Source organism: Cupressus sempervirens, chromosome 3, assembly GCF_028749045.1.
Source record: "Cupressus sempervirens isolate cs-2001-9-10 chromosome 3, ASM2874904v1, whole genome shotgun sequence".
NCBI lineage: Eukaryota > Viridiplantae > Streptophyta > Pinopsida > Cupressales > Cupressaceae > Cupressus > Cupressus sempervirens.
In genome coordinates, this window is record NC_143120.1 from 648,857,928 (window position 1) to 648,880,115 (window position 22,188).

General features: G+C 36.7%; 1 protein-coding gene across 5 annotated transcripts in view; it reads left to right on the plus strand.

Moving 5' to 3' along the window:
* Positions 1 to 22,188, plus strand: part of LOC149568370 (glycerol-3-phosphate acyltransferase 9-like) — a 175,030-nt gene that overhangs the window by 86,415 nt on the left and 66,427 nt on the right. For all 5 annotated transcript variants that reach the window (XR_016362551.1, XM_089821310.1, XM_089821311.1 and 2 more), the window contains one exon: positions 16,249 to 16,334. Coding sequence is in view for 4 of the 5 variants with exons in the window: in XM_089821310.1 (XP_089677436.1) it covers positions 16,249 to 16,334 (86 nt within the window). In the remaining variant the exon portion in view is untranslated. The remainder of the gene's footprint in view (positions 1 to 16,248; positions 16,335 to 22,188) is intronic.

Below are 22,188 nucleotides of genomic sequence, written 5' to 3' on the forward strand. Positions count from 1 at the left end.
CCAATGTGAGAGGATGGTTCCTGGATAATGTGGTGGCTATTTGTATTTATGTTTTTTTAATCTCCTTTTTCTCTGCCTTGCTCATTCCCATTTCACTTCGATGCCTTCCTTAAATTGACATTAATATGAATATATATTTTTAATGTGAGAGATGCATTACCACCATTGCAAGAGGTCACACCCCTTTACATTGCTAGTTAAGTCAAGATCGTTTCTTTTAACCGAACTATTATTGGACAAGTTCTTTTTTTAAAACTAGTCAAAATCTTGCTACTTTTGAGCCTTCCAATTATCGGGTGCTGGTGTAATTTAGTCTATAGTTTCTTGGTTGATTAATATGTCTATTAATAACCATTCATTTTTTTTAAGCCATTTTCATCGATTTAATATATTTGTTTATAATATTTTTTTATTTTATAATTTTATCACATTATATTATTATATTTAATAATATTTTGTATGAGTAATACATATTTACTAATATTCGTTCAATCATAGTCTAGAGATGGGACATCACAATCAACAAATTTGGGTAGATCTCTTACCATGTCGAGATTTTTAGAAGATACCAAGCCTGATGGATTCAGATCAACCCTTTCTAAACAACATTGACCTTGTATAAGCATTGGGGACATAAAGTCAATATTTGTTGATTAAAGGTAAACTTCAGTATATAGCAATTATACCCTCATCAACTTAAGAAAAAAAAGCATTCTTGGGTAGAATAGTTAGTACAAATTAGTCTACACCCATATCTAGACATATACTTGGGTCAAATAAATAAGTTTTCTATGAGTTATAGACTAAAAGAAGGTTCTTGCAATTTGATTACAAAAGGGGATTTACATAGAAGGTTTGTAATCATCACTGCATGGATTAGGCTGTTGTTCTAGTTGTTATTCAGATGTTCATGTAGAATTCTTTTCTTTGGGTCTGCAATGTCCCCATCTCACAAGTGCTCAAATTTCATGGAGTTTGGCCTATCATCGGGCTTTAGTAGGCCACAGTGTCTAGGAGAGTATTGTGTGGCAATTTCATACCGCAACCAGTCTTCCTGCAACAGTAAACTTCTTGTAGCCTATGATATTATTTGCACTTTATATTAATTATATTTTACTATTATTTTAAAGTGCAATTATATATTATTATGAAAATCAGTGAATCTTCTAGAAAGTGCACTTAAATATTATTTTATTTCTTCTAGAAGGAGGCTGATCTCTTGGAGAAAAAGAAAAAATAGGGAGGAAAGCCTCATTGTTGGATATCGAATGTGTTGCCATCTACTCTTGGCTTGATAATTTGTGGAGCCAAGGGCTTCTACAGTTTCCTACATTGGTCATTGGGAACAAACACTCACGTTGACTCGCATAATTGAGGTGTTGAATGATTCTCTAAAGGGTTTAGCTATTGGAGGAGACAAATCAGTCTTTCATTGTGCCAAGTTTGTGGCCTAGGGCTAGAGTTGTGGAGAAAGATTGAAGAAGTAAGTCTGATATTAATTTCAGGATATATTGTAATAGTGTTGGAGTATTTGGGCAATGAATCTAGTAGGGTTGGAAGCTTTTCTACAGCTGAAGGCAAATGGTGCCTTGGCTACACTATCATCGTACAGTGTTGTCACTATAATGTTGTTGCTACATTTTTTCTGCTACAGTGACATTTAGATAATTTGGGCAGTTTCTAGGTTCCCATTGACTTATATTCTGTATTGTTTTAAGGTTGGATATGAATACTTGTAGGACTTTTGTAGGGACTTTGTAATGAGTTGTTGAAGCATTGTAATCTGATTTTATATCAGCAAGCTGTTTTTTAAAAGGGGCTAGAGCATCATTGAAGTTTACATAATAGGTGTTTGTCCTAATGTTATAATGTTGTAGATGCACATTTTTCTCATCTTTATCCAATGCTTATACACTTGAAAAAATACAAATTTTTTTCATCTTAATTGTTAGATATTTTGGAGATTTTTGCAAGCGTATCTATTATTATCAATTGAAGTTGGCATATAGTAAGGATCAAAGTGTTTGATGAAATTCTCAGGTCAAGAAATCAGAAAACTGAATTTAGAATTGCAAGGGATATTACAGTGGGATTAGAGCAGTTTCCAACTATGCTATTGGGTAATGATTGCACTCAATTGCTGTGAAAATCATTTGTGCACAAGTCCATGTGGATTTGATTTTTAGCTGGACAATGAAAAGGGGTCATCATGGAAATATTGTTTAGCAATAAACAGGATTAGAAAGAGTTTGAATGAACTCAATACCAGCTCTGATGTGAAATACTATGTTTAAAATATTCACTTTCAATATTAGGGCTGTCTACAATATTACCTACACCTATGGTTGACATAACTCTTCTTGAGAATGATTTTATGTCTTCTAGTTCCAACAAGGTATGCAAAAATTATATGATGAATTTGATAGACATTCTAATTTCAATCAAAAAGACAATATGACAATATTGGGTGATGATTTGTCTACATCATCCTTACAAGAGGTTTCATAAGAGTTTATAGGAGTGACCTTGGGTGTGGACACTCATGATACCATTGCCATGAATGGAGATTGCGTAAATACTTCTGATTTTTACGACAACAGTTATGAAACCTTCAAGGGCCAAAAAAGTCTTCATCCATGCGAGATGCTACCCTTGAGTTGTTGCATGGTAGTACTCAAGAATTGGGTACGAATGACGCTATGTATGATGCATATTCATTTCATCATGAGTCTGATTTCTCAAATCAGACCTTAGAAAATTAGTTTGAAGATTCAATTGTTGGCGTGGAGTTAGAGGATCACAAGTTAGATGAACATGTTGTTGAGTTATTTGTTTGAGGTACATAGTAGTAGTATCGTGGAGGTTGATGTGTGCATGGATAAAGCTCACATAATATTTTCAATTCAGACTCATTTCAAAGTACAAATTTTCAGTTGGATATCTTGCTTTCAAATGGGTAGTTATAGAGTCCTCATCATTTGATTAAGCCACTCAAGGTGGGTATGAAAGTTGATCCTCTACTTAGTAGATCATCTTTTAGTGTTTTAATCACACATAATGAAGGTAATAGTTTATAGTGGCCTTATGTTATTACTAATTTGTTTGAGAACAATTGTGTACACACCATCATTCTCATGAGGTAGAAGCTTGTGATAATAAGAAGCCAACACTGATATCATCCAAGTATGTCAAAACAGCGAAACAAATAACAATAAAGAATAGATACCAAAAAAGCACTAGGAGTCTTTCTTGGGTGAGAAGAAATCTGTCACTGAACGAAACAAATGCCAATGCGAAGAGGCACTGTCCTGTCTCTGTCCTCTCCCAGAAGAGCGTCGCTGGTGCAAGTAGTTAGAATGGGATCTGACACATCTAGAAAGCCCATTAGCCCGAATAGAGCTGGAAGACCTTTTCACACCACGCAATGGGGATAATGGTGTAAAGAAGGCAATAATGAGTTGAGTAGATGAGTGCCGATGGGGAAGCAGGGTCTGGATTGTGCTATCACAGAGCGTGGTGGCCTCACGAATATAATGTGCAAGACATCTCTGATCATAGTACCTGAAAAAGTCATGGAGAGAAACATTCCTTGAATAGACAAAAGAATCTCCCTCTAATCTCATAGTAAATGGGACATTGAAAAAGGAAATGAGCCTCATTCTCCACCTCCCCTAAAGTACAAAGCATACAAATCTACTCCCCATGATCAATATGATGATCAGTCTGAGCTCGAAGACGGTGGGAACCAACTCTGAAAGAACCTAAAGAGATCCGCAAGGCATGAGACCACCGTCGTGAAAGATAGCTAGGACAGGCAATGATCCCATCAGAAATCTCTAAAAAGTGCTCCGCATAAAAAGACATACGTGGACGCAGCCTGCTAGGAGGGTTAACCCAGGTAGTAGTAATGTAATGTCTATAGATATCAAGACGAACATGCTCATTTAAATCCTGCCAAGAAGGGAGAAGATGAGCAAGGGCATCCAAAGAGAATTGAAAAGGAGTGAGACGATCCATGTCAATCCCGATCAAACTCAACAAAGAAGAAACTTGCGCATACCAACATCGCGTGCGAGAACCAGACTCAGCATCCACAATCGAGATAGAAGAACAATAAGCTAAATAGGAGTAGCGGTTCTGATCCATAACAATATCAACAAACCCATGAAGACAATGAAGGAATCAAACTAAATAAAAAATGGCCGCGAGTCTGAAAGGATGAACACCAAACTCAGCAAAAATGACATTGTGAGGAATGAACCTATGACATCTGATGATGCGCCTCAAGAACAAAGTTTGAACCTGCTCAATCGAGGCCCAGTCTGAGCTAAGAAGAGAAGGGCCCCAAACCACAGAACCATAAAGAACAGTCGGCTGCACCAAAACGTCTATGAGTGATAACTTAGACGAGGTATCCTGGAAGTGATGTCTGAAACACTGCTTCTCAAGCAAAGCAAGAGAACCCATTACACTTGGTTCCAATGACTTGGTTAAATGCACTTGGTTCCAATGACAACAATGAAGTTGTTGAGTTTGGTCGATTAAAGGATTTTGTAAAGATTATAAACATGAAGAAACAAGAACACTTCGGGGTTCCTTCGTGTGTGGATGAAGTTGTTCATACTTGGAGACTCAGTTGAAGGTGAAGTAGGATGAGATTATTCCGACATTATCTCATCATGACATGATGCACAAACAAATTGAGGATCATCTTTGGGCAATTAGAGAAGGGAAACGTAGATTCAAAGGGAAAATTAGCAGCACTCCTAGATAGAAAAACACTTATTGATTTGTAGAAAGAATAAGTGTTTTTATTGCAAAGGGGTGTATGATGCAAACCATGAGTGTCCATCAAGGGCTAAGGGGAAGGCTAACTATGTTATATGGGTATTCAACCAGGATTTTGAACCCAAAAACTCAAGCTAGTCATTTGATCAAGAAGAGTTTGGGGCTATAGGATCATAACACGAGGAAGAGAAGATTGTAAAAGGAGAGACAATCCAACTACATGAAGCACATCTCACCACTATACAACGTGAGGGGGCCTTTAGGATGCATGGAGTTTTAGTTGGGCAAAAGATCATTACTTTGCTTGACATAGGAGCCATACTTAACTTTATTGACGCCCGGTTGGTTTAGAGATGCAACATACAAACAAAGGACTTTGACGATATAAGAGGGAAGGTTGTAGACCACTACACTCTTAGATGTGTTAGGAAGATTTCAAATTTGCCCATGCATTTGAATAACTTTTGAGCTTAAGGTAGATTATTATGTGGTGAACACGAGAGATACTGATATGGTATTGGGGATGACACGACTTCGTGGCATAGGGTAGTTTACCCTCAATCTCCGTTTTGTGGAAATGAGATTTCAAATGAGTGGGAGGACCCATGTGTCAAAGGCCCATAAACACACTAGTTGTGGGACTATATCTTTTAGGAGGATGGAATGACTCAATGACTTGTGTCATGACATGGTTGAGTGAGTAGCAAAATGTGTTTTGATGCAAATTTGGGAGGAGCAGAAAACATGCTTATCATCTAGACATACACGAGTTGAGGATCAAGCACACTAGGTATTAAGGGAGAATCCACTTGGAAGATCTCCAGATAGAGGGATAAAGCATATAATAAAATTGGAGGATAGTGCTAAGCTTGTGATAGTTACTCCCTATAGGCACCCCAAATAGCTCAAGGGTGAGATAGAAAAAACAAGTAAGGAGTTGCTTGCTATAGGACACATCAGACCTAGTAAGTTGCCATTCACTTCATTTGTAGTTTTGGTCAAGAAAAAGGATGGTACCTTGCAAATGTGCATTGGATATAGGCAATACTTAGTGGGTAGTAATATTGTTGTTCTAACAAACCATAATAGCTTGAGACATTTTAGGTACTTCAAAATTATCAAAAGATATTGGTGAGAGTTACTTAAAAGGGGCTGAAATCAGATGTTCTTCAGTCTATTAGAGAATGTCTTGTTTTCCAGCAAAATAAATAGGATCACAAAAATCTAGCTGGCTTACTACAACCACTTCCTATTCCTAACAAGAAGTGGGAATGCATATCCATGGATTTTTATAATAGGATTACTGAGAGCCCAGGGAAAAGATTGCATTTATGCGGTGTTTGATCGTTTAACTAGATATGATTATTTGTTTGCAATCACTACTGCATATTTAGTCTCACAGGTCGCATAATTATTTTTTTGTGAGATATTTCGATTGCATGGGACGCCATAGACTATTGTTAGTGATAGAGGAAGTCGGTTTATGAGTCATTTTTGGTGGTAGATTTTCAGAGTATGTGGGATTGAGCTCACTCTGAGTACTAGTTACCACTTACAGACTAATGTTTAGACATAAATAGTCAATAAATGAGTGGAGGAATATCTCAACAATTACATTGTAGGGCAACAAAAGGGGTGGGCTAAGTGGAAATACCTTTGTAAGTATTGCTACAGTACCACCTTTCATCTTTCTATTCAGATGACACCATTTATGACTTTGTATGGTTATGAGGCACCAAGCTTTCGTGATTTATTGATGAGTGATAGTAGAGTACCTAGTGTTGGAAACATGTTGCAGAAAAATCAAAATATCATGATAGTTCTCAGGGAGAATATTTAGAAGCACAAAACCAGTAGAAGCAATGTGCAAATCAGAAAAGAGTTGAACGTTTGTTCAAGGTAGGGGATATGATATACTTGATGTTGCAACCTTTAAGATAGTCTACACTCAAGAAATTGCTGCAAAGAACCTGAAGACACAATACTATGGACCTTTCAGGATCATTAGGCGTGGAGGTGAGGTGGCTTATGAATTGGAGATACCTGCTAATAGGAAGGTCCATAACGTTTTTCATGTGTCACGCCTCAATAAGATGTTAGGACATCATGTGGTTTCTTCCACATCTCTACCACTCTTGTATGATGAGAGTAAGTTGATTCTAGTACCTGAGGCTATATTAGATGTTTGGTACACGAGTTGTCAAAAGATATTTGATCAAATGAAAGGACTGGCTGGTTGAGGATGCCGATTGGGAAGGTGAGGAGATTTTTCATCATCTAGAGTTGAGATTGCTTGGGGACAAGCAATTTCAAAGAGGGTGGTAATGTCCCCTTCTCGCTAGTGCTTAGATTTAATGGAGTTTGGCCTATCATTGGACACACGTAGGCCAAGGTGTTGAGGAGTGGGTCGTGTGGGCAATTTCATACTGCAGCCATAGACATCCTATAGCCTATGATATTATGTGCACTTTATATTAATTATATACTAATATTACTTTAAAGTGCAATTAAATATTTATATTAAAAATAGTTGAATCTTCTAGAAAGTACAATTAAATACTATTTTATTTCTTCTAGGAGGCTGACCTTTTGGAGAAAAAAAAAAAAATAGGGAGGAAAACCTCATTGTCGGATATTGAATGTGTTGTCATCTACTTGCTTGATAACTTGTGTAGCCAAGGGCTTCTGCAGTTTGCTATATTGGTCATTGGGAACAAACACTCCCGTTGATTTGCATAACTAAGGTGGTGAAAGATCCTTTGAAGGGTCGCAGCTTGGAGAAGATAAATCGGTCGTTTCATTGTACCAAGTTTGTGGTCTAGCACCAGATTGTTGAGAAAGATTGAAGAAATAAGTCTAATAATAATTTTAGATATATTGCAATAGTGCTGAGGTATTTGGGCAATGATTCAGGAAGGGTTTGGGAGACTTTCCTACAACTGAAGATGAATAGTGCTGTTGCTACAGTGTCATTGTTACAATGTTGCTGGTACAGTACCACTGCTAGAATGTCGTTGTTACAGTGTTGCTGCTATAGTACATCCACTACAGTGACAGCTAGATAATTTGGGCAGTTTTTAAGGTTTCCATCCATTGATATTTTGCATTGTTCTGAGGCTAGTTCTGAATACTTGTAGGGCATTTGTAGGGACTTTGTAATCAGTTGTGGAAGCATTGTAATCTGGTTTTATATTAGCAGGATTTCATTAAAAGGGGTTAGAACATCATTGAAGTTTGCATAATAAGTGTTTGTCCTTATGCCTTACTGTTGTAGAAGCACATGTTCTCATCTTTAACTGACGCTCTTACACTTAAAAAACACAAAAAACATTTGCATCTTCATTGTTATATTGTGGAGTTTTTGCAAGCGTATCTATTTTTATTAGTTTTAGTTGCCATTTAGAAGAATCATAATTTAGATTGACAATATACTCCTTCCAGGTCAGCAAATCAGAAAATTGAATTAAAAAATTCAAGGGATATTACAGGGCCTTATAAGTAGGTAGAAGGTGATTAACATCCTCCACTTAAAGATATTAAATATTTACACTACATTGGGAATTCAATCTGTTTACAACTGATTGTATTACTTCTGAGCATGAAAACAATCGACTAGGTGAACAAAATGCATCATTCAAAAAGTATTTTTCAAGGCCCCATTCATAAAAATTTTGACGACCTTATTGAATCCATCTTAGTGCCAATTGCACCATCAGTGATATCATGCATACTTGATTCCAAGACTCTGAGCCTCTAGTGCAAGGGATGTTAAATTTTGAGCCAAAATGTATAATAACATAATGAACTGAAATGCAAAACACAAAGAACAAAGGACACAAGAGACTTATCTGGGGACTTCTCTCCACTTGAGGGAGAAAAACTCAATGCAGAAAAATGATGATACCTTTATTGAGTTCTCAAAAAAATAGAAAAAATTCTCCCTTATGATTGATGACACTAAATAGTCAATCGCCTTATTGAGCACTTTTTCCAATAGCTATCAAAATGAATAATAGTGTGTAATATAAAGAATCCCCCAAAATAATCATATGCTGATCTCTTATAGATTGCATATACAAATGCAATTACAAGTTCATTGAATACACTACATAGGAACCCAATAATGCAATACCACCAAAAATCAATGCCATAAGAAAATTTGTTTTCATATCCATTGCTTGAACCAACCGACACCAAAATGTAATTGGAATGACTTAGAAAGGCCGAAATTCAACAATTACCTACGGTAAATGCCAAAATCAACCGATGACACCTCCATAACCATGAGAAAATGAAAGCAACACATGGTAAGACCACGATGTCAAGTCATCAAATATCCAACAAATATGAAGGTAGGCAAATAAGTATGGATTAATTAAGAGAACCATCGCCAACTAGATGGAATCTTAGCAAACATAAGCATAAGCCACTTCATGATGACAACACAAAGCACACACGATACCATGTCACTTCACTACAAGAGTGAATAAGGTAAGAGTAATATAAGAAGACCATTATTTGAAAAAGAAGATGCATATTGACACAATTGAACGTTTATGAAGAGTAAAGCAACTGAAACACCTTTGGAGAGAACAAAGACCATTCTGCTAAGAGATAGTGAACAAAAACACAAGCATGATAGCATACTCGAACAGAGAGCCAAAACCGATACTCAATATATAAATGAACATTGAAGTATCAATCACATGTATGAATAATTTGTCTCATAGTTACTAGAGCTTCAACACTTCCTTTTAGAAACGGAGAGATTATTCATATCTCATCATGACAAACATGACCATTGCAACAAAAAGAAGATTTCAATAGCAAAACCTCATTGTAGATTTTCTCAACATTATATTGTCATCTAATCATGACATTCACCAAGGCCAATCCCAGAGGATGAAAGAGACAAATAAGCCAAGTCATTAAGTCTCTCACATGACATCCACCATGGCTATTCCCAGAGGATGAATCCACCATGGCTACTTCTAGAGGGTGGAACAAGGGCTTTCGCTTCAATCTTCTTTCATAGAGAAGAATGCTTTAACAAGGGCTTGCACCTCAAACTTCTCTCTGAGAGAAGAATGCATTAACAAGGGTTTGTACCTCAAACTTCTCTCGGAGAAAAGAATGTATTAACAAGGCTTGCACCTTAAACTTCTCTCATAGAGAAGAATGCATTAACAATGCCTCGCTTCTTAAGCTTCTCTCATAGAGAAGAGTCCTTTACAAGGGCTTTCACCTCATATTTGTCCATTTCAGAGAAAAGTGCATTATAGCACATAAGAGGAACAATCGAATGTTGAGACTCCCTCTCAACAAAGACTCTCTCTCTGTAGGGGCAGCAATCTCACAACTTTGTTTATCACAATAAAATGCAGTTGGCTCTAATGCTTGATTAAGCAAAGAGCTTTAGCTGACCCATTGCTACATGAGCTTGCTGATCCTTTGCAAAAGATTTGGTAGTTTCCATTTGCCGCTCAAGCTCCCCTCGAATCTTCAAGCACTTGCATCAACCTTTTGATCTCCTTGATCAAATATTGCCTACAATGCTAGCTGCAGAAGAATTGTATTCAATATGCACTTCTGAAACTTCAGACATGCTAAATTCTAGAACAATCCCTCTTGACCTCATCCCATATCACTCTATGCTGAAAGTCTGTGGAGCTACCAATGTCAAATCTTGATTGAATGAACAATTTTGTTCTCTGCAACACTGCAACTCACATAGCTGACATATTCACTTTTTCACAAAACTCGCCCCTGATCTTTGCTGCCTCAAAGATTGCAAAGAGATATGCTAGAAGTATATCTTAATGTTCCTAACTCATGCCTTGAATTCTTGAGATTTAATTCCCTTTGAATGTCATTACCTTCTCTTAGAAGAAAAGTTAAATTGAATGTAAAGACAATTTGTATAGGTCCTTCCTCTTCTATGAAGTAGGTTGCAAGTTTGTACACAACTTGTGGTAGTTAACAATCTTGTATGCAGGAGCTTTGAGCTTGATTTGTGGACTTATGGTTTGCATGGTTGGGGATGTGTTTGAGACATATTAGGGAACCTTATCCTAAGTGCGCATAACAATTGGAGTTATCGTGTTGGAGTTAGAGCCTTTTGGTGGCTGCTAGTAACATGTTCCTAATTTACTGGCAGACTTTGGTGATTGTTTGCACGAGCTTCAGTCCGTGGGAGTTGGCTTATGCGCTCTTGGATTTGGATCGTTGGATGGCAAGTGGACCTATACCTAAGGACACATTCTTTTATGTTGTCATATGAGTTATTATGTATTGTAAACTTTGGGCTTGTCCTAAGTATTTAGTTACCTCATGTATTTAATGTTTATTACAGCCGACTTTTGGCTTGAGGGTTTATTTAATATAACTTGCTAGGCCGACCTGTGGCTTGGTTTAGTATAAGTAGAGGGTCTCTTGATCTTGAGTTATTCATTCAACATGGCGTTCAACATGGAGTTGGCTTGGGACAACAAGAAGGTTGCTTGGCGGTTTCTGAGAACAAGTTTAGATTCTTCTTGGGGTTTCTACCAAATTGTCGGTATGGGCTAGCTAGGCGTTGGATCTTGCGAGGTCTTGTAGAACTGTTATTGTAATTGCTGATGTATTTGGCCATAACTCGGCAAGCCTTACAGTTGGGCATGTTGGATGTAAATGAGATGATTTTGTTATGAGAATTGGTGTTGTTTTGGATCTAAATCTGTGTGCTATTGTTTACTCTTTGCTGTGTGCTTATTTGCTAGGGGCTACGACATCTCCTTTGGGGATTCTCCCTACCTTGTACTACATCAAGTGGTATTAGAGCCAGGTTCATCTATGGAGCTGGTAAATCTTGTGGATTTGTTGCTTTGGGTTTGTGAAGATCTTGAAAGATGCCTTCAAGAAGATTGGACCCCAGAGTGATTGTAGATCTCTGTGATGTTGTGGAGACTAAGATTTCAGAGAAGGTTAAGCAGATTTTAGATCTGAGACGGAGTTGATAAAGACTGATATGGTCGTTGAGATCATGAGGGCTATAGCTGGTGTACCTAGGAATATGGGTACTGAAGACAGATATGAGGAAGCTGTTAAAGCAAATTTCAGATCTGAGATGGAGTTGATGAAGAATGATGGTCGTTGAGATCATGAGGGCTATAGCTGGTGTACCTAGGAATATGGGTATTGAAGACGGATGTGAGGAAGCTGCTAAAGACTTTGAGGTTACTAGATCTAGTGGTGAAGACAAAACTAATTGCATGGAGAGACTTGTGGAACATAGAGCTGGTTGGCTGGATAGATCTCGAACTCAGTTGAAGTTAAAGCATGAGATGGATGTTTCTAATTTCTCAGGTACTTTGAATCCTGAAGACCTAATTGATTGGATTGGTGAATTGAAAGACTACTTTGAGTTGGAGGATATTGGAGATCCGCTCAGAGTGAGGTTGGCATACACTTAGCTAACAGGACATGCTGCTTTATGGTGGAAAGAATTGCAAAGAAATAGAGAAGAAGAAGGTGAAATGAAGTACTAGGTGGAGATTGATGGTTACTAAACTGAAGCCTTGAGTAGCCAACAAAAAAACAACTAGCTTGCTGATCACTTCAGAATACGTGAACTGGACTGAGATCGTTCATGATCTCGATCGATTCCATATGAATCAACATAAATGAAACCTTGAATCTTGCTTACAAATCCCCAATCATGAAATTCAAACACAGATATAAACTCATCTTTACTACAAAATTTAAACTAGCAGTACAAAATCTGAGTAAGGAATTTGGACTTTGAAAATCTCTATAGAAGAACCTTCTTAGAATGAAAAACGAAAACAGATTCAACAATGAAAAACTGACACCTTAAATTTCAGAGCTTCCTTTGTTCAGAAATGTTAAACTAAATTCAGAAAGGTAATACTTCAGAATACCAATCCATCTGAAATGTCACCAGAAATTTTATGAGGTGAAACAACATCAACATTTGCAGCAGCAGCTTGATGTTTTTTGTTTTGATAAACAGTCTCTGGCAAAGTGGTCATACTTGTCACGTCTGAAACATTGATTCTTGAGAGATCCTTCTACTTCTTCTTCTTCTTCGGTTCAAGAGTTAAATCAGAATGCTTATCTCTGTATCTTTTAAAATTTCCTTTTTCTCCATTCACTTCTGTTCTTTTTAGATGTATAAGCAGCAAGAACATGATCTTCTTCATGGTGAGATTTCTACCCATTTCCTCGTCTTCAATCTGCATTCCTCTTGAATGCAATCAGCTCTTCCGCTAATCCCTTGAATAAAAGATTCCCAAGAGTTAGGAAGGCCATTTGTGGCCAACATAACCAGCTCTTTGTCCTCAATTGATTTTCCAATAATTAAGTTGATTCTTCAATTCTACAATCTTTATAAAGAAAGATACAACTGTTTGTCCTTTAGCCATCTTGATTTGTAGGAGTTGACATCTCAGAGCTAGGGCTCTTCTAGTTTTGTTGAATTCATGCAAACTTTGAAGACAATCAAACACTGCTTTGGCTGATTTTAACTTTGATATAATGGGTACTAAATGATCCTTAACAGAATCAATTTGTGTCATTCTTTCCATGATATTGTTCTTTTTCCATTGAGCTTTCTCAATGTCATCAGACTCCACATAGTTGAGAAGATCAGTTTCTTCAAGCACAATTAGAACCTTGAATTTCCAAGAAGTGAAGTTGGAAGCTCCATCCAACCTATCTTCAACTTTACGTCTGTTCACCATTGTAGAGAGCTGAAACAAACAAATTGAAAGTAGAGCAAAGAGTAATATACAACTTATTCTGGTTCTGTCATTTCCTTAGACCCACTCTAATGTCATACTAAATTTTGAACCAGAATGTATGATAACACAATGAATTGAAATGCAAGACACAACGAATAGAGGACACAAGAGAGAAAACCCTCCACTTGAGGGCAAAAAATGCAGCCCATAAAAACTTAGTTACTGGTTGGATGCCGATTTGGAAGCGGATGTGGGGAGTGGGTGCGGGATTTCTTTGTGTGGGGGGATGTGGATGCATATGGATGTGTGTGTGTGTGTATATATGCAAAGAAATGAAAGAAATATAAAAACTTAAAAACATTTGATAGTATGATACTTGTAACTTCACCAACACATAATCACTAAGATTATAAACCATATCATATACATCCATGTTCACGATTCCAATGTAAATCAGCAAATTATCACAATCACAAAATCAAAATATAGTTAATTCAATGTTTATCAATCCAAATCCAAATTATATGGATTTGCAGAAAAATCCTAATCATCTCTTTTAGGACTTTGGAGCAAAAAATAGGTTGAAAGATGTATTTCCTCATGTGCTAATAAAGTGTTGGGTTGGCAAAAAATTAAAAAAATGGGCTTTTCAGCTGTCTGGGCCTGTGGAGGCTGCTGGAGGCGGGTGGAAGCCATTCATGGCTTCCACCCGCCTCCCGTTGGCTGGAAGCCACTTCCAGCCAGCTTCCACCTGCCTTCTCTCCTCATTCTGCTTCTGGTTGCATCTGTTTCCGTCTCTGCAGGCAGGAAGCCCGAATCGTTATCTAAGCATAAAAATGATGATAACTTTATTGAATTCCTAAAACAAATACAAAAGTTTCCCGCTTATGATTGATGACACCAAACAGTCAATCAATTTCTCTTTTCAGATTGAACACTTTTGCCTATAGATATCAGAATGAATAATAGACTAATAGTCTCTAATATAAAGTTTCTCACAATGGCTTCCACCTGCCTCCCATTGGCTGGAAGCCACTTCCAGCCAGCTTCCACCTGCCGCCTCTCCTGATTCCACTTCTGGTTGCATCTGTTTCCGTCTCTGCAGGCAGGAAGCCCGAATCGGTATCTAAGCATAAAAATGATGATACCTTTATTGAATTCCTAAAACAAATACAAAAGTTTCTCGCTTATGATTGATGACACCAAATAGTCAATCAATTTCTCTTTTCAGATTGAACACTTTTGCCTATAGATATCAGAATGAATAATAGACTAATACTCTCTAATATAAAGTTTCTCACAAAATAATCATCCCAATTTCTTACAGATTGCATATACAAATGCAATTACAAGTTCATTGAATACACTACACAGAAACTCGATAATGGAATACCACCAAATAACAGTGCCATAAGAGAGTTTGTTTGTACATCTGTTGCTTGAGCCAACCAACACCAATATTCAAACAAAGTGACTCACGAAATGCCAAAAGTCGATAGTTACAAACCACTGACACTCTCCTCATAACGCTGATGGTGATTGCCAACATCAACAGAGGATGCCTCCATAATCGTGAGCGGATGAATGCAACACATGTTAACACCACAATGCTAAGTCATCATATATGCAGCAGATAAAACGTAGCCTAATAAGTATGGAAAAAATCAGAGAACTGTTGCCAGCTGGATGGAATCCCAACACATAACCATAAGCAACTTCACAATGCCAACACAGAGCACACACAATGGCATGTCACTTTGCTACAACGGTGAATAAGGTAAGAGTAATATAAGAAGAATACCGCTCACAATGAGCTGTTTGACCATGAGTTGAAAAAGACGCACATTGATACAGCTGGACATTTATGAAGAGTAAAGCAAATGAAACACCTTTGGAGAGAACAAACACCATTCTGCGGAGAGATAGTGAACAGAAACACAAGCATGATAGCATATTCAACAGACCGAGCAAGAACCGTAACTCAATATACAAATGAATACTGAAATATCAATCACAGGTACGAATAATTTTTCTTGTAGCTACCAGAGCTTCAATAAGGGACAGTGCCAGATTGTTGCACATTATGAATAGCATCCACAGCATATGCTCAAATGTGGGGTGCATGCTTTTGTGGAATGCTACACTTATTTTCTTGGATTAAGATGGAGAGAATGGAAATGCATATTAACCTGCTGCTGAAGCTGATCTCAAAATTATTGCATGCCCGGGAGCTGCATAAGAATCACTTGGCTCTGTGAGGCACTGAGGAAGAGGAATGATCTCATGATCAGCAGTTCTGATAGGATGCACTTTATTGACATTGTTGTTGGCCCATAATTTGTGGGTATGATATGATTTTTGATAGATGTCATCTAAATCAATATGTATTTAAGGCTACAGTGCCTTGGATATCACTTCTAGTAGATTTCAACGCCATAGTTTAATTTCCACATATGAATATCCACTAATTGCTGTATGATTGTGCTGATTGTGGTCTGCCATTATTTGTTTCTATAGGTGCTCTCTGAGTTTTAATTGGGTCTCTCTATTTATTAGAATGCTGGAAATTAGGACAAGTTTTCATAGAATTGTTATTTGATTCTTTACACATGAAGCATATCGGAAACACATTTAGCGAAATTCCACTGTACTTTCTAATCATTAAGTTGATAATGTATATTGTCTTGTGTCCATAATATTCCTCTCTTTTGTCTTGCAGGGTGCTTTCGAGGTTGGGTGTACTGTTTGTCCAATTGCAATAAAATACAACAAGATCTTTGTTGATGCATTCTGGAACAGTAAGAAGTATGTTGCCACATATGATGATAGCTAGTCACAGGATTAAGTCGAATTTTCTTATTCTCTTACACAGGTTAATGCAGTTTGTAATAAGTGCATGTGAATACTGTAGAACTTTTACTGTTACCTTTTTTTTGAGCTTGCTGTTGAAATGCTATATTGTAACACAGAAACATATAACTATCTCAATGTTCAGTACTTTCTTTTTCTACCTGATTAGTGATGTCAACCATTATGAGTCTCATAAAATTTGTTTGATATACAGTGCTAATTTATTATGTTGCCTTTTGGGTATAGTTACCAGAACCCTGAACTTCTTTCCCTTGATTATGGGTATATATATATATTTCTTTATAACTGGGTCTTCCTTTATAACCACTCTCATTCCTAGTAGCCCTCCTAATAGGTCTGTTGGTCCATAACTTCTGAATGAGGCATGACCTTCAGAATATAAGCAAAGCTTTGGATACCCATGTGGCCCTTGCAAAGTATACTTCAAAATGAGATAGGGCTCCTTTATACGGACAGGGTCAAATATTGACTGGTTTTGTTGGAATTAGGTCTAATTAGGCTTATAGGTTACTGGGAATCTTATGACTGGTCTCCCAAATGATACCAAATGGGTATTCAAACATGGACACAGCTCCCACAATGGTTGCAAGCTCTCTCGTATGGATAGAATCCAGTCTTTCCACTAAGAGTTCTAGCTTGATACACTGAGTTAATAGGCCTAGGGCATCACATCTCCATAGACAAACCTTTGTTGCATTCCTGCAAGTTTGGCATCTTGAAAAATACATAGCTATAGGCCATTCCACCAATTAATGGGAGATTTCACCAGTGGAATAGTTTTTGTACATTTTTCTTTGCCTCTGCTTAATCTAGGAAGGATTTTAACCTGCCTCAAAAGACTTGTTTGTATCTTTCTCAAAACTTAATCAAATTGAATTCCACCAACTGTAAATGAAAGCTAACCTAGTCCGCTTTTATTTCCAATCATCTTCAGATCATTGTTAATCTGCATAGAACCGTACGATACACTGCAACAAGACTTTCAGGAAAACTCTGAAAATAGCAGCCATTAAAACATCCACAACTTCCTGAAAAATCAATGAAATGGAGTGAAACAAAAAGGAGAAGAGTAGATTCAATGATCTTTCATTCCCAATCATTTTCAGATCAATATCAATTCACAGAAGCACATAGAAAACAAATAAACAGCAAGGAAATATTGAGATTTGCAGAAAAAGTTACATGTATCGATTGATTACTTCCCTGAAACTTCCACCAACGCTTGAGACATACAAATTAGGCCTATCTATGATACTAAAATTAGTTTTGATGATCCAACTGACCCCCAACTGCCATAATAAAACTTTTTAAAAAGTTGACAAGAAAATGCAAAATGTTGTCAAGAAAACATTCACAACTTTTGAGAATTTTTACAAAATTCAATCAGTAGACCTCAAACTTTCACAAATGGGTCCAAAAGAACAATAATGGCATAAAATGGCCTTATTAACATGAAACAACTCAAAAAGAGACAAAAATCCAACTTTGACTATGTTGACCTTGAAGGTGCTCCTAGAGTGCTCTTGCACCAGTTCTCTGCTTGGGCATGTTATGTATAGAATCTATTAAATTGGAGGCCCACGCTATATATTTTTATATAGTGAAGGTCAACATTTGGCTCAATTTCATTTAAATCTCAATCAATTGGATTGCCACTCCCACTAGCTGTGTTGAGTGCAAAGGCTGTCTTAGTTGTAGAGACTTCAACAAGCTGTGCAATTGTAGCATCTAAATAAGCATGCTTACTAGACCTATTTTGCTCGACACACTCATTGTATTCAGGTTTCTTATGTGTGTGACAAGAGACAGAGGTTGGAGTGTATACAAACCAAATCCTTTGCTATTTTTGCACCCAAACAATTGCGCTTGACCGGATGAAGGGGTATGCCCTCCAATTTCGCCCAGCTGAAGAAGAACTTGCAATCTATTGAGTTTGCATACAATATTTAGTATTTAATTTTTTAACTCAAGAATCAAAACTTAAAACCTAATATAATAAAATTATATTATTATAAAATATAATATATAGCATGCTTACATTGAGTGAAAACAATAAAATTGAAAAATAAAAAGGATACATTCTTGGGAGAGAATTTTAATTGCAAGAGGCTGCAAGTAAATGGGGATTTGATCATGCAGATGTAAGATGCTGCCCCTATTTGCTGCCAAATGTTTTGCACTTTACCTATGTACTTCCAAAAGAGTTACTGTTCAGGCATTATGTAAAACACTTTCTCTATATTATGCCTCTGTCATCATGAACATTCAACATACAGTTTTAGAAGTATGTGGCAGAGATTAGGTTTGATTTGCAGACATATGTTTTAGTTTTAAGATTTTCAAGTCGCATTGACATGGCACTTTGCAGAACAAACCACAGAACAGATTGGAATATGAATGGTATTTGATACTTATTTCCTAGTAACAAACACATTCATTAGAGAACTGAGATGCAATAAAGATTGCAACTTGTATTTTCAACAAAGACATCCCCATTCATTGAAAAATTCTAGAGCATGGCATGGCCGAGATTAAATTGCATTAATTACAATGTGCTGATCCTAGTTCTGTGCATGAACAGCCGTATACAAATTCTATGAAACACCTCTCCTATGTCTCAAATCTTCAGAGCAAAGACTGAGTACTGTTTGCACACAAAGCCATGACAAACAAACATTCTTAGCTACAAAAACAATGGTCACTAATGAACCCATGATCCCTGCAAATTTGTCAACCTTTCATGTGTATAGAAGAAGAAACAACGGAAACTAATCAATGTAATGCTTAGATAATCGCCATGGGATGCAGGAAGAAGTTCCAGTTTAAACCAAGGGGACAATGGTGGGAAGAAAAATGACTATCATGAGAAATAATAATTTCGGCTAGAAGGAAGGAATGCTTATCTCGTTTGACCAGCATCTGTCCTCCATTATTTGACCATTATTATTAAAACAAGTAAGACATTCCACTAGAGAAATAATTATTTCTGCGGTTCTTGTTTTTTCTTTCCCTTAGTTATAATTCAATGCTATAAAATGGTGTGATTCATTCAAATCCATGGCTCATGCTTAGTAGGCTATGATGAGAGACATTTACAACCCATTTTATGCTGTATTTTAATCCATTTCATTTAGTTTTATACCCACTTCCCTATTCCATTTCATCTCATTATTACCATTTTTACGTTGCATGTGATTTATTATATAAGTTATGTTTAATATAGTTTTGAGGTTAAATAATGAAAATTAATTATTTATTGTTCTTATTAAAGAGCATTGCTATTTTATGTTTTGAAATTTATATTGGCAACATACTTCCTGTCACCTTCTATGTAAGAATCTTATTGGCATTCATTATTTCCTCAACAATTTAAAACATTATTCCTTCCAAGAGTATTGACCAAGGAGTATGTTGAGAAAGAACTTAACAGGAATAATTACCAACTAAAAATAAGGATAGTCAGTTTTGCATTTCCTTTTTGCGAACAGATACGGATGAATCTCAAAAATCCGAGACATGGGTATTGTCTAGAACATGCCCAATTACAATAACGCGCGGCAAAATCTTCAGAACGTGGATGATGGAAAAGTTAGAGGCTGTTTTCAAAACATGATTTTTTTGGTTTACTATTACGGGTTTGGATTTCAATTTTCAAAGTTTGTTCTATCTTTTGCTGCTGTTACCAGCTCAACATAGAACTCCTCCAGCTTAGCTGAATTCATACGTGGACAATAGAGAATCCAATCAAGCATTGTTGCTAAGGAGATGAGATAGTCACACGTGAAAATCAGAACCACTAAACTCCAAACAAATTCAAATATTGTTGCAAATCGTTTTTGGCTGAAGACAACATTGCTGCTGCAAAACGTTGGATATTATGGCATGGGCATGATTATTGTTTCCTTAATAACAAACCTGTTTTTATCCACCAAAGGAGTACGTGGGTATTAGCATTATAGGTTGTCTTCTATTTTATACTATTCATTTGTGAAGATATGAGCAGCAACAATATCTTCCATATATGTCCACCGTTAGAACAAACCAATTTCTGATTTGTGGGCTGAAAGCAAGTTTGTACGTACCCTCATATTCCTTTGTTTTTAGCAAAACAAAATCATTTTGTTTGGTGCTATATTTGTAAGCTAAACACATATAAATATATGTGCTATGTAATATTAGAAAATGGAAAAAAAAAGCATTCTGATCAATAATATAAACATTGCATGATTGAAATTTCTTGAGGAAGAACCATTTGAATTTCATCACTCAGCAAACTAAGGAGGAAGGGCCCACTCTGAAGAAAGCTGGTGATTTCAGTAGCTTACGTTTGGTTTGTTTGAGTTTGTTAATAGAACAAGATTTTCCTTCATTTCAATAGTTAGTTTTCATAAATAGTTTTGTAGGCAGATTAATATCATAGTTGGGTAAGGAAGATTATCACGTTCTCATTACGGATTATTAATAATGACCAACATATTCTGAATTTGCTATCATATTAAGAGATAAATCAACATAGCAAGATCAGATTTATATTAGATTAGTTATATGCCTGGTGTAGGTATTGTTTCTTCTAGATTAATTGAATTTGTGATTTGTTACATTTTTTATCTTCATAGTTGTAATGTTTATTTCTGTTTCTAATGTTCCTGTCGCTAGGAAGTGACAGTTCTTGTCCTTGGGATTTCTTTAGTTTTTCATAGATTCAATCCGTGCGTTCTAGTTGCATTCATAATCCGTCATCTCATCGCTAGCATCCCTTGATAGCATATTGCTCGGACACCTTTTGCAAGCTTACGCTCTCGGATTGACACGTATAGACCAGCCGAACTTCATCATAAAATTGTTAATTGTTTTGTTATTATTTGCCCCAGTGTTGGCCTATCATTTTGGCGCCGTTGCTGGGGAAAGGTGTCAAAGGCATGTTAGTTTACTGATTTGAGTTAGGAACAATGCATTGTGATGAGCGCTTTTGCAATTGCTAGCCTTGCTTAAGTAACTAATCTTAATTTGCATTGCTTAAATCATATAGATGCATTGTTTTAGAGTTTGCAAGTAGACCTTAGAAATTAGATTCATTAGTTGCTTTAGAGTTAATTAAATTTTACATTATCATAAGTTGTTGTGAGTTATTGGTAAATACAAGCATATTTTGAAGAAAAATGTTAAAAATGATGCCTTTTCAATGTTGTTCAAGTATATCAATTTTGGTTGAAAATTGTTTCAAAAATGCAAAATTTGAAGGGAATGCAAGAGGCAAAATGTGCTTGGCATTGGGGGCGTTGCCCCTTGACCCCGCCCTGTACTGCTATAGGGAGCGCACCTTGGGCGATGCCCCTCGACCCCACTGGTGACTGCCGCCCCTAGACCCCCGCCTTCAAATTTAAAAACAAAAGAAGAACTTGGTGGGGAAAATGCCTCGATCAAAGGTGATATTTTAATACCCTCTCTACCTAATGAATGCATCTTTATTGATCTTGATCTTCTTTTATCAGAGGTATGCAAGAGTTCTATCCCTATGTTTGAACATGAGCAAATCGTTGATGAATTCTTAGAGCAATGTAATTTTGAGGATGAACATTTAACCAATTGTTGTTCTAATTGCTATAGGGAAGATGACCAATGTATATGCCCGAACAACCACAAGCACATGGTGAATGAGGTACAAGCTATTTCTAATCCTTACCATGATAAGGGTGAAAGTGGACAAGTTTTAACTGATAATGTAATGATCCCATCTTTTGGCCTTCACGTTCTTTTAGTAGTTGACCAAGTGTGTGTGCGTTAGCCT